At 43.9% G+C, this 15,318-nt stretch overlaps 2 protein-coding genes across 2 annotated transcripts in view; both read left to right on the top strand.

Annotated features, from left to right (window-relative positions):
* Positions 1–15,318, top strand: part of LOC142964701 (vesicular integral-membrane protein VIP36-like) — a 265,045-nt gene that overhangs the window by 241,788 nt on the left and 7,939 nt on the right. The gene's annotated exons all lie outside the window — the stretch shown is intronic.
* fat2 (FAT atypical cadherin 2) overlaps positions 1–15,318 on the top strand; it is a 68,752-nt gene that overhangs the window by 13,337 nt on the left and 40,097 nt on the right. Inside the window, exons 5-10 of the mRNA XM_076105168.1 lie at positions 882–1,089; positions 6,218–6,357; positions 6,923–6,985; positions 8,304–8,516; positions 8,965–9,175; positions 10,651–14,318. Of these exons, the coding sequence (XP_075961283.1) occupies positions 882–1,089; positions 6,218–6,357; positions 6,923–6,985; positions 8,304–8,516; positions 8,965–9,175; positions 10,651–14,318 (4,503 nt within the window). The remainder of the gene's footprint in view (positions 1–881; positions 1,090–6,217; positions 6,358–6,922; positions 6,986–8,303; positions 8,517–8,964; positions 9,176–10,650; positions 14,319–15,318) is intronic.

Raw genomic sequence — 15,318 nt, forward strand, 5'->3', positions numbered from 1 at the left:
TGTGTGTGTGTGTGTGTGTGTGTGTGTGTGTGTGTTTGTGTGTGTGTGTGTGACTGAGTCAGAATAAACTAGTGTGTGTTCATGATGATGAAGGAACAACAGTGAGGATCATTGATGAGTTTTATTGGAGCTCTCAGAGGAAGAAGAGATATCAGGTTTTGATTCACACACAATATTTAGTTGTAGTAGATACATTAATTGATGGTTTGCGTCTTTTTTATATTTGTTGACAAAAATACAAATATTGCACATATATATGATTTTAACAAATGGGTAAAAGTTTGGTTTAAAGCCACAGTTCACCACTACTCTTTACTGTAATCGACAGATTGGGGGTTTATGTGGAAATTTAGTTCTACAAATATCATTTCAAGTTCCAGTTTATCTACACTGAAGCACTGTGTGTTGTGTTTTCTAGTCATTATTCTGTTAACGGAACCAGCAGCAGAAAACACAATAAAATTGAGATAAAATTCCATCTTCTTTTAATTTTTTAGGTTGAAATCTGTAAAAAAAATATAGTAAAAATAAAATATAAAAAACAAAATGTCTGAAAATAATGAAGAAATCAAATGCTACATTGTTGCTCTAGTTTTTGATGACATCATGCAGGCATTACATTCATTTAAATCTGATTGTGGGCTCCCAAACCTGCAAACACTTGAACTTTAACTGAGGTAGACTTAAAGGAATACTTTTATATAATTCGTTCACTCTGTGTTACTTTGAATTCTTGATAATTTAAAGTAAATGGGGACGCGTTTAACAGCAGCTAAATCTTTCTGCTGTGTTTTCCTTTAAGTTCTCCTGTACCATCTTACAGTTTCTCTATATTTTAGTCAAACCCTCATTTCAATGTTAATCTCCACGTTCATTCCCAGATTAAAGCTACAGACCAGGGCAGCCCGCCGCGCTCGTCCACGGCGAGACTCGACATCGAGTGGATCGCCCCCCCGCCACCCTCCGCCGAGCCAATCACGTTCGAAGAGCCCCCCTTCACCTTTGCCGTCATGGAAACGGACCCCGTCACCAACATGGTGGGCATCATCATGACGGAGACGCACCGGCAGAGATGGTTCGATATCATAGGTGAGGGGGAAGTGAAGACACACTCACACACACACACACACACACACACACACACACACAAAGATGTTTGCAGAACAAACTTCAAGCTCTGATGGAAAACAAGCATCACCCAAATGAGAGGAATGATTTCTAAAAGAAGTCAAAGGCTGACTAAAAAAAAAACGATAATTTTTTTGTATTTCCACAAGATTCCTCAATTTGAAATGAAACGGCAGGAAACAAAACGCACACTTTCCTTAAGTCCGCATTTCTGCAGACCTTGCCTGAGGTAATTACCCACAATTCATAGCGTTGTGACGGTTAAACCATAGACCGCCGTCGCCATCTTGGCTTATTTTGCAACCGATGAACGGAAGGTACCCTATTTGGAATGCGGGGGGAGTGATGCAGAGACGCCGTACGCCACTTTTCTCATAGACGTCCATAGAATCTGTCTTATTTTTGCAACCGGAGGAGTCGCCCCCTGCTGGTCAGTAGAGAGAATGCACGTTTTAAGACACTTCCGCATCGGCTTCACTCTTCAGCACCGGAGGTTGCTGCCTGGTTATTCTTCAGCGGCCATGCAGGCTTCTCTGTGGCATGTGAGAGGAGAACAATTTAAACTGATAAACTGGCAGATATTTTAAATAAATGTTTGGAGGATAGATGGATAGAAGATGAATATATGCAAACAAAATATGGATAAATAACACAACCTTGCCACCACAGCTCATGAGTTCCTGAAGCGATGGCTGAATAGAGAGGAAAAAAGGAGGAGAGGAAAAAAAGGTCTTGGTATCAGCGGGACGTTTTCTCTTTCTGCGAGGATAAATCAGTGGCGTTCCTCCTCTCATCACCTTCCAGATCACCACAGGAGGAATGAGCTGGCCATTCCTGCTGCTCCTCCTCCTCCTCCTCCTCCTCTTCCTCCTCCTCCTCCTCCTCCTCCTCTTCCTCTTCCTCCTCTCTGGCTTCTCTCAGACACGGATCACTATGAGAAGGACAGAGGGCTTCATGAAAATTTAAAAAGCGTGACAGTATTATCAGTTGAAGTGGAAATCATCCCCCTGTAGCTCCGGACGTGCCGGTTTCTCGTTCCCTTTGAGCCTCCCAGAAAAAAAAGAAGAAAAAAAAGCGGCATCAGGGTCTGCCAGGCCACTTCCTGCCAGGCGGTGTGCAGAGAAAGGCCGAGGTTCCTCCTGTTCAGTTTGCTGTGCCAAGCTCCATCTGTGCCAGAACCCCCGACAGCACAACAGACACCCTCTGCATCCCCCGTGGGGACATGCAGTCGTCTCATAGCTGCTGACGCCGGATGCTACGTCTTCTGTCACACGTGAGTTCAGTTATGTCACGAAGCAGAGGAGTCCTGATCGTCCTGAGGAGGCTGGCAGCACTGACTATAGTTTAAAAATACAGTTTTCAAAGTTATGAAAGCATGAAAAACATAGCAGAACCTTCATGCATCTATAATCTCTTTCATCTATTCACATCCTTTTTCTGGAGACCAGAATAACTGAATAACAGAATAACTACAAAAAGGCCTCGCTGCATTTAGAGCCAAGTGGAAACACCAAATCTGGATACCTGCTGTTGTGTGGATGCACGCGGCTAGGTTAGGAGAGAGAGAGAGAGAGAGAGAGAGAGAGAGAGAGAGAGAGAGAGAGAGACAGTCACAGGAAAGAATCAATGGATCCTGACCCTCACCTTTTGTCTTCAACCTCTGAGCAGCGATCTGGAGAATGTAACTGCTGATCTAATGAGAGGAAATGATGTCCTCTCTGCAGGAGAGTTGACCTGATTCTCTGTGTACAACGTGAGGACAACACGCAGCTGTTGAGGCGGGTCAGGTACCTGGAGGACGCCCCGAGGCGAACACGGGACAAGCTGAGGAATTCAAACCTGCTTGTGCCTCGGAGCAATTACTGGAGGAAGTTGCAGCAGGAAAGGGCATCTGTGTCATCGTCATGCCAACTTGCCCTGAAGGGAATGTTGGCAATGTTGTCTGCAAAAGTTTGGCCATTTGAGGATCAAGACATTCAACTCGGGAGCATAGCTTGTTCAGAATGCATTGTATTCAATCATACAGTATACTCATACTCCATGGTGGGAAAAGGGATTTATTTAAGCCCAGTGTGATTTAACATGTCCCAGCCTGAGCGCTCTAAAGCAACCAAAATGAGCAGTAAAGCAATGCAGTGCAGAAGTGACAGATAAAACAAACCGCATGCTCTTTCTTCCTCTAGGAGCCAAAAACATATTAATTTTGTCCCGAGGCACCCAACGTCGTGAATTGAAACAAAACAACTTATGAAACTTGACCCTGGTTTAAGTACGCAAGTTACGAAACAAAAGTACGATGGAATTAGTTTTCGTTGACTTTTGCTTTCACAGTGTGTTTGACCCAAGCATTGGACCGGACTCCTGCTCCAGGTGGATTTCACCGCTCTTTATTCTACGTCACCTGACTTCCTCCTTTGCTCCCGTCAAACTTACTACGGCCACGACTTCGTCTTCTTGCATTCATATTGACGATCAACCATTTGAATAGATGATAAAGGCCTTTAGCACCTGCTAGTTGGTGTAGCAGGTCTCTTCTAATATCTATGAGGCGTTAAAATTGTGATTTGGGGTATTTGTAGGGAACTTGATGCTTGATGACTGGCTTGATGAAAGGTCAGAGGGTCACCTAAAGCATTAGGAACCCAAAAAGCCAATAGAGCAACTGTACGGACGTATGATGTTGAGCAACGGACAAGTTGAGCTCAGCATCTGACTCAACTGAGAACCCAAAGACTCTTTTCCTTCCCGTCTCTTATGGACTCTGTATGCAATAGCGCCACCTCTTAAATTCTCTTTGCGTCCAACATTCGCTCTCCTTTTAGTTCTGTTTTGCTCTCCACCAGCTCCTGAAAATAATATCTGGCTCTTTAGCTGCAAGATGTTCCACTTTCTAACTGTGTCTGTCTGCGGTGTGGTGCAGGAAGTGTACAGCGGGCTTTTATTCTAGTCGGCGCTTCGAATGGAAACGAGGAAACAAATGAGAAAAGAATGAAAGCCACTCCACCGTGACCTCCTCTCCTGCTGCTCTGCATGTGAGGTCCACCGATGTGACGAATTCAGCCACATATAAGCGATAACTGAGGAGATCGAGGATGATGGGCCAGAGGCCTCTCGGTTCTGGTCCTGACCCAGAACGTTTGCCGTGCACTTTTTAATCTCCCAGTACCATGAGTAAAATATATTTTTTGCATGGCTTGCTCCAGAGGGAATGGAACCTCCAACCATGGCAGGGATATCTTATCTTCCTGGAAATGATCAGGAGGGAGAAATTGTGTTCACTGTAGATCTTCCTCTCTTTGTGCTGAGACGACAGCCGGCGATGAGCATTGCTGCGTCCGATTCACTCTTTTCTTTTTTTCACGAAAGCCTTGGTGGCTGCTGGTGTGTGTCTTACAGGAAGTCAATCCAGAGGATTTGGAAATGTAAATCACTTAAACAGACCTGTCAATGCTGCTGCTTAGTCTGCAGTGTTTCCGCTCGGTCATTACGGAGTAACTGACAGATAATTGAGTCATGTAGAGGTCTATTTCTATCGATCAAGAACAAACAGAGAGTGCAGAGTGTGTGTGTGTTTGTTTGAGTATATCAGGAAAGAGAAGAAAGGGAAAAGGTAGAGAATTAGAGGTATGTATCAGTGCTTTATTCTCTCTTTACTTAAATGATTTAGATTAAATAGAAGTGGCGACAGAGTGCAGTCTCAACCGTCACATAATAGAAACATATGTAGAGGTATAAAAACGTCTCTGGGTGTGTGCTTAGTCCTTCGCAAGGTGTACATCTTAATAAACACCATCTGGAGGTTTACCTTTCTCACGTACATACACGCAACCTGCTGAGAGAGAGAAGAAAGTCACGGCAAGAAAAAGCAAGAGGGTGCAGGATAAAGAGAAGGAAGAAGGGAAGAGTGGAGAGAAAAAAGAGAGAAGGAAAGGGAAAGAGGACGCAAAGGAGTGAAAAGAGAAACAGACGGGCAGAGTGAGTCACTGCAGATTTAAAAACAGAAAAACAATCACGCATGCAGTCGGTGAAAAGTCAGAATAAACTATGAGAACACTGATGTAAAAAAGTACTTTTTCCACATTTGAACACCTAATTGGCAGCAACAAGGACAAAGGATATATCTCCATAACTGACTCCGATGAAACTAAGGATCGTTAAGTTTTCGTTAGCGTAGAATGACACCTCCATAGCTACATATGGAGCGAGTCCTAATCACGGAGTCCACCATGTTGCACCGCCATCTTTCTACAGTAGCCCAGAACGGACAAACTAAACACTGACTTTAGAGAGGGACTTTTGCCTTTTTCTCGTCGGCCACCGTAGTTCTTAACATTGGCACACAGGAGAAGATTCAGTTGGTTGCAATCTGTAACCTCACCACTAGATGTCGCCAAACCCTACACACTAGACCTTTAAGGGAGCCTTATCAACAGTTTGTTGATGTTTTAAAACCATTTAAACTGTACATCAGTATTTGTCTCAAACATCCAGACTTCTTGGTGCTTTGAGGACCATCTCATCAAAATATTGGTGTTCACCAACTCATCTTAAAGTCTAGATAAGGCAAACTGCGTCTGTTGCTCCGACAGCAGGACAGGAAGGAGAAACAGTCGAGGGCAAACAAAAACTCAGAATTCTCTTTTCAAATCAGACAGACGGGTGGTAAGACAGGCGATGAGACAGACAGACGGGTGGTAAGACAGGCGATGAGACAGACAGACGGGTGGTAAGACAGGCGATGAGACAGACAGTACTGTTGCTGCCGTGGAGGGTCTTGTTTTCTCAGCTCTGTGTGTAAATAAGAGGCCATCAACATGTCCTGCTGTGATGGATGGATCCTTATGAAGATAAGAAAAATCTATTTTGATTCAATAGGTTTATCAGAAAACTTGTGTTTACAAAAGTTGACACAATCTAGCCGGGATGAGACCCCCCCCCCCCCCCGGAGGACGAAGCCAAGATGCATCATTCCTGCCACCAGTCAGAATCAGACCTGCAGAGTCTGACACACTATCTAAGATATCACATGTGACAGCTGGACACCCACAAGCTGATGGAACACACCTCTGTCTGTGTCTTTCTGTCTCAGGTGGTGATGAAGACAAGGACTTTGACATCCAGAGAAACACAGGAACCATCTCCATCGCCCGCCGGCTCGACGCGGCTCGGCGCTCCAACTACAACATGACGGTGCGGGTCACCGACGGCCACCATAGCACCACCACACAGGTGAGAAAAAAACAGAAGACTTTCGGAAAAACATGCCTCATTTGTAAAGAGAAAAGGAAGGATTTAGGAAGGAAGGAAGGAAGGGAAGAATGGTCTTAATTTCCTTTTATTTTAGGATTAAAACATGTAAGAATGGCAGAAAATATATAAAATGAGAAAAGAAAATCTGTCGGATCAAGATATCTACGTTGTGTTCACACCAAACTCATTTGCAACGACTAAGTCTTCTCTAAGTTTTTGTATCTTGAGAAAAGTAATTCACAGATACTTTTTTAGAAGTGAGAAAACACCCCATCATGTTGGTTTAATGATAGAAATAACCAAAACTCAGTCCTCTCAGCGAGCCACGTTACTTTTCAAGTTTAATCCACAGAACAAAAAATATCCCAAAACTTTATTGGTGTCCTCATTTGAACATCTCTGGTTTAGAATCTAATCTTAAACCCTGCAGGCCGCAGCGGGTCGGGTGTTTTTGTGTGTGAGCCGCTGCTTTCCTTGATTTTAATGTTGTTCCTGCTGAGCATCCATTTTCTCAAACCCCGTGTGTCCCATCTCCAAACTGCAGGCCTACATCCGTGTGCTGGACATGAATGAGCATCGGCCCGTCTTCCTGAAGACGCTGTACCAGGTGAGAGTGGATCCAGTATATTTCCATTTGATTATCAGAGCTCACAGGAGACTTATTACAAGCAATAATACCCTAAAGGGCATTCTTTACAGATAATTATGGGCGTGTCAGAGATGCAACCAGGTGAAAAAAGCAGTGCTACTCTATAATCACAAGACTAAAAGTCCTTAAAGGGATAGTTTTGATGTTTTGATGTGAGGTATGAGGTACTTTTCCATAGTCAGTGTATTACTGCAGTAGAGTTTGTAGAAACAGTTTAAGTGTTGGCTATATTTAAAATATGTTCACCTCTTCACCCTGCTGTCAGACGGCCCTTTCTGACGGGGAACTGAAGCCGCTAGCTATACTCTTTTCAGACCCACAAGACTCCTTTGACAAAACCTGTAATTTTACCTCTCAGAACACAGGAGTCGCTGGACTACAGCTGCCTCCATCCGTTAGTGTGTTTGTGTTGTTAAGTGACTTTGGTGTTTTAAAGGGTTAGTTCAGATTCACCAAAGTCACACAATGACCAGCATGCCCTGTGTTCTGCAAGGTAAACTTACTGTTTTTATCAATGATGTCTGGTACTATCCATTTAAGGACGTTCATTCTTGTAGTTATAGAGGACAAACAGTACTTTTCACATCTGGTTGCACCTCTGACATATCAATGATTATCTGAAAAAAAATCCAAACCAGTCCTAACATTTTTTTTCCCAAAGGGTTTTACACAACAAACCTTTCTAGGCTAACTAACTTTCCATCAAAAAGCATACCAGTAGTTCTCAAACTTTTTCTGCCATGTTCCCTATTGGAAGCAGAAAAAAGAAAGACCCAAGAGACTAATGTGTCTCACTGAATCTAAAAGTGTGTGTTCAGAGTGTGTTTTATTATGTAAATTGCAGCAATTGGGAGCTAAGGGTTTCAGCGTACCGTAGGCAGTGCTTTATTTTAGCAAAGTAATCTAAAGTTAGACATCTTTCAGACATAAAAATTTAAATTTAAATTTAAACACATGTTGAGAATTATTATCAGCCTCAGCAGGAATGCTTCACTGTGATTATCAGGACGTCCAACAGACAGTAGCTGCTGTTGTTTTCCTAATCACAGTAATCTGGTCCTGTCTCTGAGATTGCTGCTCCAACAGAACATTTTCTTGTCTCAAAATGCTTTTTGTTGTTCGTCGGACCACCTTTATGAATAAAAATTGTGTTGTAAAAGTCCAACGTCTTCAGTTTCCAATCAATTTTTTTGTATCCAGCCCTGTGTTTTTCTTTCTCATTACCTTGAACAACTTCACCCATCTTCTCCTCCTCCTGTCTCCTGTGTGTTTTGAGGTGAGGGTTCCTGAGGACACCTCCCCGTGGAAGGACATCCTGCAGATCAGCGCGCAGGACGATGACATCAACAGTAAGCTGGTGTACTCCATCCACAGCAGCCTGCATCCAGACAGCACCAAGTTCTTCCATCTGGACCCAAAGAGTGGAGTCCTGGTGATGACAGAGGAGCTCGACTACGAGACGATCTCCGTTCACACGCTCATCGTTATGGTAATGACACCGTTATCTCAGTAGAATCTCATGAGGGTATCTGTAATGATATATAGAGCAGAACAATCAGGGTATGAATGACCCGGTTATCAAAAATATTTTAAGTTTATAGAAACTATTGTTCCAACAAATGATGAAGGAGTATGCTTTATATCTGTGTTGCACCATTATTACATGAAATGCCGCTTAAAGTTCTCCACAAAGTTCTAGCTTTATAAAGAAAACAACTAAAATAAAGAGCAGACAATTAAAATAATTGTTTAAAATGTTTAGATATTTTGAATTCACAATTTGTTGTTCCAATTCATGCATGATAAACGCCTCCGATAACAGGCGCAGTGCTCATTATTTTATATATATATTTAAAGATATATTATCTATAACAGTCTCAGAAGCCTCATACCACCGACGACACAAACACTTTTAACATTTCCTTGCTCCTCTTCAGGTGCGTGACCAGGAGATCCCGGTGAAGAGGAACTTTGTGAAGGTGGTGGTTCATGTGGAGGACTGTAACGACCACTCGCCGGCGTTCCTCAGCCCCCGCTACGAGGCCAGCATCTCCAGCTTGGCCCCTACAGGCTCCGAGGTCGTCCGGGTCAAGGCCCTGGACAAGGACATGGGCAGTAATGCCGACATCAGCTATTCTTTGAACTCCGGTGAGCTGTTTTTTAAAATCTTTTATTTAAGTTTGCTGCTTTTCCAGCTACACTCTGCTTTACATTCATTCAGTTGCACATAACCACACCTGGGAGCTGCCGCCATTTTCTAATATAGACCGCCGGGAGCTGCCCTGCGCAACCGCAGCCTTCAGATGTCGACTCCTTAGCTCAGAGGGTTCAAGGGCACAGTGATGATGCCTGAGGGAGGAAAAGTTTTTCTCCGTTGCCTTGTCGGCTATGATTTTCTGTTTGGGATTTAAACCTCCTGGTCTCTCTGGTATATTGCTGATCATATGTGATCAAAGCAGTTGGTTAATGACTCCAACTGCTGCGGTGCAACAAGTTATGCTTGCTCATTGTATTTTATACAGCAAAGAACATCCATTAATGTAACTGACTCCAGAGCAGTTTCTCTTGTTAATATAAAAAAGGTACCGTATTTTCCGCACTATAAGGCGCACTTTAAAGCCTTTCATTTTCTCAAAAAACGACAGTGCGCCTTGTAATCCGGAGCGCCTTATATATGGATCAATTGGTTAATTGGTTGATCCATACTGGTTGTACACGGCGCTCTGTCAAAATGTTTCAGTACGACTGGTAAACTACAAAGCCGCACCGCGGTAAACACCGGTACTGTGCTTACTCCTAGTCCAACACCACTTGTGTGTATAAAGACCCCAAAATGGCACCTTTCAAGAGACACGCTTACGACGCTATTCTATTCTATGCGCCTTATAATCCGGTGCGCCCTATATATAAAAACAGTTCTAAAATAGGCCATTCATTGAAGGTGCGCCTTATAATCCGGTGCGCTTTATAGTGCGGAAAATACGGTACTTACAAAGAAAGAATACGCCTCAGTGCAGCAGAATCAAGAAAATGGCACTTTTGACTATAAATCTTTTGTTGAAAGCCAAACTGAGAGAAGTTATCTCAAACTAATATCAGATTGATTTTATTGGAATTGTTGTAATTTTGCTTTTTTACAGAGACTTAGATGAGTCTAAGTCAAAACTCAATCAAAACTGATCAAAACTACCTTAAATAATACAATTTCATTATTATTACATTATTATCTAGTGTTGTTTAATCCGTACAAAACTGAAGTGTTACATTTTTTTTTTTTAAAGCATCCACCGGACTATTTCTTGGTCGGGGCTCGGGAACAAAAAAAAACACATCCCCAAAATATCGAGCTTTTCCTTTTGAGAAAATAACATTTCATAATAATAGATAAATGACCTGTAAAATGTTTTGTAATAATATCAAATATATTGTTAATGCAAACCTATAAGACAGATACGTAGGAGATTAAATCAAGTTAAGGATTCACACACTGCATAAATGAAAGAAGCAGCAACATTCCAGTTATAGACCTAAAAGATAGTGTAACAGGATAAAAACGATAACATTGATTATTATGTGTTTTGGAGTAGCTCATTGTGACTGTAACACATCATTTCTCTCTGCAGGGAATATCGACAACATCTTCTCCATTGATCCAGGGCTGGGCTCCATCAGTGTGGTAAAGCCTTTGGACCTTCAGCCTCAGGACCGCTTCCACTTGACGGTGAAGGCCACCGATCAGGGCTTCCCTCAGCGCAGTGACCTCTGCTCCGTCCACGTCCACATCCGCATCTCCGACCAAAGACCGCCCGCCTTCTCCTTGGATGAATACCTAACAGAGATCAGTGAATTGAGCACCTTTGGAACTCCGGTGGTCACCATCTCAGCCTCCAGCCCCGCTGCTGTGCATTATGAGATAGAACGTGGTAACTCTAATGGAACATTTCACATCAGCCCGTACACCGGGTTGATTTCAACCCAAAAGCCCCTTGATTTTGAGAAGTGTACCTCCTACAAGCTCAAAGTTACAGCTTCCACCACGGCTGGAGCCTCGTCCAAGACCGTCGTTTACATCTACGTGATTGACGAGAATGACAACGCTCCTGTTTTTCAGCAGCGGTTGTACCTGGGGCAAGTCAGCGAGTCGGCTCCCATAAACAGCATGGTGATGGGAGAAAGAAACACCCCTCTGGTCATCCATGCCTCAGATGCAGACAAAGATTCAAACTCTCTGCTGGTGTATCAGATCCTCGAACCGGAGGCCCGGGACGTCTTCAAGATAGACTCAACTATGGGCACCATCTCTTTAATCTCACCCGTTGACTTTGAAGCCAAGGCCGAGTATCACTTCACCGTGCAGGTGAAGGACTCCGGGGAGCCATCAATGTATGCAACGGAGCCCGCCAAGGTCACTGTTCACGTCCTGGATCTGAATGACTGCCCGCCACAATTCACCACCCCTGAGTATGCGCCATCCATCATCTTCCCGGCTGTCAGAGATACAGAGGTGGTGCGCGTCACGGCCCATGACGTCGACTCGGCGGTCGCGTACAGCATCGCCGAGGGGAATCTTCACAACGCCTTTTCAATTCACCCCAATACTGGAGTCATCACCGTGAGCAATGTGTCCGAATTCAGGCATTTTTACCAGCTGGTTGTCAAAGTCTCTGACGGGCTATACAAAGCCTCAGCTACCGTCAAAGTAAATGTAACAAACCTCACAGCGAGCGATCTTGGATTTGAGCAGAAAGTGTATTCAGCCAGCATTTCAGAAAACCTAAAGACAGTCAAAACTTTGGTGGCACTCAAGGCCAGGGGTTGTTTTTTAAATGAGCCTCTTTTATATTCTATAGTCAACCCTGTAGGGAAGTTTGTAATCTGCCAGACATCTGGCATTCTTGAAACAACTGGTATCCCATTTGACCGGGAGGAACAGGATGTTTATGACGTAGTGGTGAAGATAGAAGACATGAGAACACCTCCTAGGACAGCAACCACCCTGGTCAAGGTTTTTATAGATGACATCAACGACAACTCTCCACAGTTTCTAAACTTGCCTTTTTCAATGATGATTTCTGAAACCACTGACCCAGGAGATGTCTTATATCAAGTAACTGCCATCGACGGAGATCTGGGAGAGAATGGGTCCATCATGTACTCACTGGAGGAGGACTACGACCTCTTCAGGATAGATCCTGATGTAGGCGACGTGTCCCTCCAAAGGCCTCTTGACTTTGAAGCTCTGAATAAGTATGTGTTGACAGTCTTTGCCACAGACGACGGCGAGCCCAGTCACAGCACAATGGCACAGCTCAGCATTCAAGTGAGGAATCAAACCAACCCTATTTTCCAGACACTTCTGTACCCGCTGAAAGTCCCCGAAAACGTCCCCCCATTCACCACCATCTTACACGTCCAGGCCAGGAATCCCGAGGGCTATCGGCTCATCTACAACCTTGAAGAGGAAAACGCCTCACAGCACTTTCACATTGATTTCAAAACTGGTGTGTTGACTGTCAGCGACCGTCTCGACTACGAGAGCCAAACCATGCACGTGTTGATGGTTCGCGCTACTGACTCTGTGACCGGAGCTTTCTCCGAGGCCTCCATTGAAGTAGAAGTAGAGGATGTGAACGATAACGCGCCGGTTTTCTCAAAGCTAATGTACACTGCGACCTTTGAGGAGGATCTCCCAATCCACACCTCTGTCATACAACTTTCTGCCTCTGATAGCGACTCTGGCAGAAATAAAGATCTAACCTTCCAGATGGTGAAAACGGAGAGTAACGAGACGGATTTCTTTGAGATTGACCCTTATAGCGGGTTGATTGTCACAAAACAAGTGCTGGACCATGAAAACACAAAACACTTTCATTTGAAAATCAAAGCCACTGACAATGGCAGCGTTCCTCTTAGTAGTGAAGCCCACGTCTTCATAAATGTCACCGACGTCAACGACAACCCACCAGACTTCGTGAGCTCCCAATATGACGCCTCTCTGGATGAAATGGCAAGGTGTGGCCACATCGTCATCAAAATCCAAGGTTCAGATCCGGACTCCGGGGACCTGGATAACCTCAAGTATAAAATCCTCTCAGGGAACAAAGGCCGCTACTTCAACATCAATGAATCTTCAGGAATCATCTCCTTTTCTAATGTCTGTAAGAGGAATCTGGATCCTTACTACAACCTGACTGTGGCGGTGTCGGACGGAGTGTTTCAGAAAACCGCACCAGTGAATATTGACATGATAAACAGCAACAGGCATAGTCCGCACTTCAAGCAGAGCATCTACGAAGCAGAGCTGGCTGAAAATGCAGAGGCAGGAACTCGGGTGATCCGGTTAGCGGCCATTGACCCCGACGACGGGCCGTATGGCAGTGTTGACTACACCATCATAAACAAACTCGCTGATGAGACGTTTGCCATCGACATTGATGGGCAGATTGTTACGACACAACCGTTGGACAGAGAGAACCCGGCCCAGAGAGTCATAGCCATCAAAGTGATGGCTAAAGATGGCGGCGGAAAAGTGGCCTTTTGCACGGTCAAGATTATTCTCACGGACGAGAACGACAACATTCCTCAGTTCAAAGCATCAGAGTACCAGGTTTCAATTCAGTCAACTGTAAATAAAGGCTCCCCCGTGATCCAAATCATGGCTTATGATGCAGATGATGGCAAAAATGCAGACGTCACCTACACAGTGGATGAAGCCGAAGAGATGACCGAAGACATCATCGAGATCAACCCCTTCACTGGAGTCGTGAGTGTCAAAGAGAGTCTAGTTGGCATGGAGAACAAGATCTTCAACTTCAAAGTCAAAGCACGCGATGGCAGCGTTCCTTTCTATAACTCCACAGTCCCCGTTCAGCTGAAAGTGGTTCCTCCTGAGATTCCTCTTCCGAAGTTCTCAGAGCCCCTCTACACCTTCTCGGCTGCAGAGGACATCCCCATAGGGACAGAGGTAGGCTCGGTGAGGGCGGACTCCAACATGCCCCTCATTTACAGCCTGGTGAATGGGAACACTGTGGAAAGCAACAAAGACAAAGTGTTCCGTTTGGACAAAGAAAGCGGAACTTTGCTGTTGCAGAAGACCATCGATCACGAAAAGACGAAATGGTATCAGATAGATGTGATCGCTCAGGGGAGCCACAACGGGACCAATGTTGCATCCTTGGTGTCGGTCAGCATTCAGGTCCAAGATGTGAACGATAACCAGCCGGTGTTTGAGGCAAACCCATACAGGGCCTTCCTGGCTGAGAACATGCCTGCAGGAACCACTGTTATTCAGGTGAGAGAGTTTTGAGTATTTATCATTGGAACTAGCTGATACTGTAGGCAGAACAGGTTCATATAAAATGTATTAAAAATCTGTTTCTCATCCTGATGGAAAAGCAGTCTAACACTATTAGCTAATTGTGTCCTGGACACATACTAGCTATAAGGATTTACGCAGCCTCAGGTTCTGAACAGTGAAGTCAATGCTGAATTGTATTCGTATTAGTTTGTTTCTGCACTGTATTTTTGCTCTAGTTTATGCTCTTATGCTTGTGTAAACAAGGAGATGCACTTATGACTTCTGGTGAATTCTAGTTATCTTGGATACCTATGATGAATACACTTATTGTAAGTCGCTTTGGATAAAAGTGTCTGTTAAATGACTGTAATGTAATGAAGAGCCTTAAACCTGCATTCTCTCTAGTGTCCACCAGGGGGCGACTCCTCCGGTTGTATAGAAGTCTATGAGAAAATGACTCTACTTCTCTCTTGATTTATTACCTCGGTAAACATTGTAAACATGAGTTTATGGTCTCAAAATCTAGTTTCAAGTCTTCTTCAATACAGCATGATGTTCATTTAGTAAATTGTGGTCCATTTAGAGTCAAATAGAACATAAAGAGGATAAGTGTGAATTTGTAGAATCGTTGTAGATCCAGGTCTCAGATATCTGGAATTTCTTCCACTTGGTGAATAAAAGTTGTCACTGAACTAGTGGCAAATTTGCTGCAAAGCCACCATTGCTGGAAGTAGCATCGAAATAAATTTATGTAATTAACACTCATTCAGTCGCAGCTATACATTGTTTGTATCTGCTTTCACTTGTTGACAACTGCTACAGACATGAAGCTCAATAAAAATGAGCTGTTTATCTGGTGTGACTACAAGGATGGCCATAGTGGTATCCATCTTAGAATAATGCATGCAACTTCCAAGTCTGCTGATATTGCATAAATGCAGGATTTGCCTAGTTTTAGTTTTAGCCTAACTTAGCCAATTGCTAAGCTCGGCTT

This window comes from Anarhichas minor, unplaced genomic scaffold (assembly GCF_050575085.1).
Source record: "Anarhichas minor isolate MPS153535 unplaced genomic scaffold, ASM5057508v1 ptg000031l, whole genome shotgun sequence".
Classification (NCBI taxonomy): Eukaryota; Metazoa; Chordata; class Actinopteri; order Perciformes; family Anarhichadidae; genus Anarhichas; species Anarhichas minor.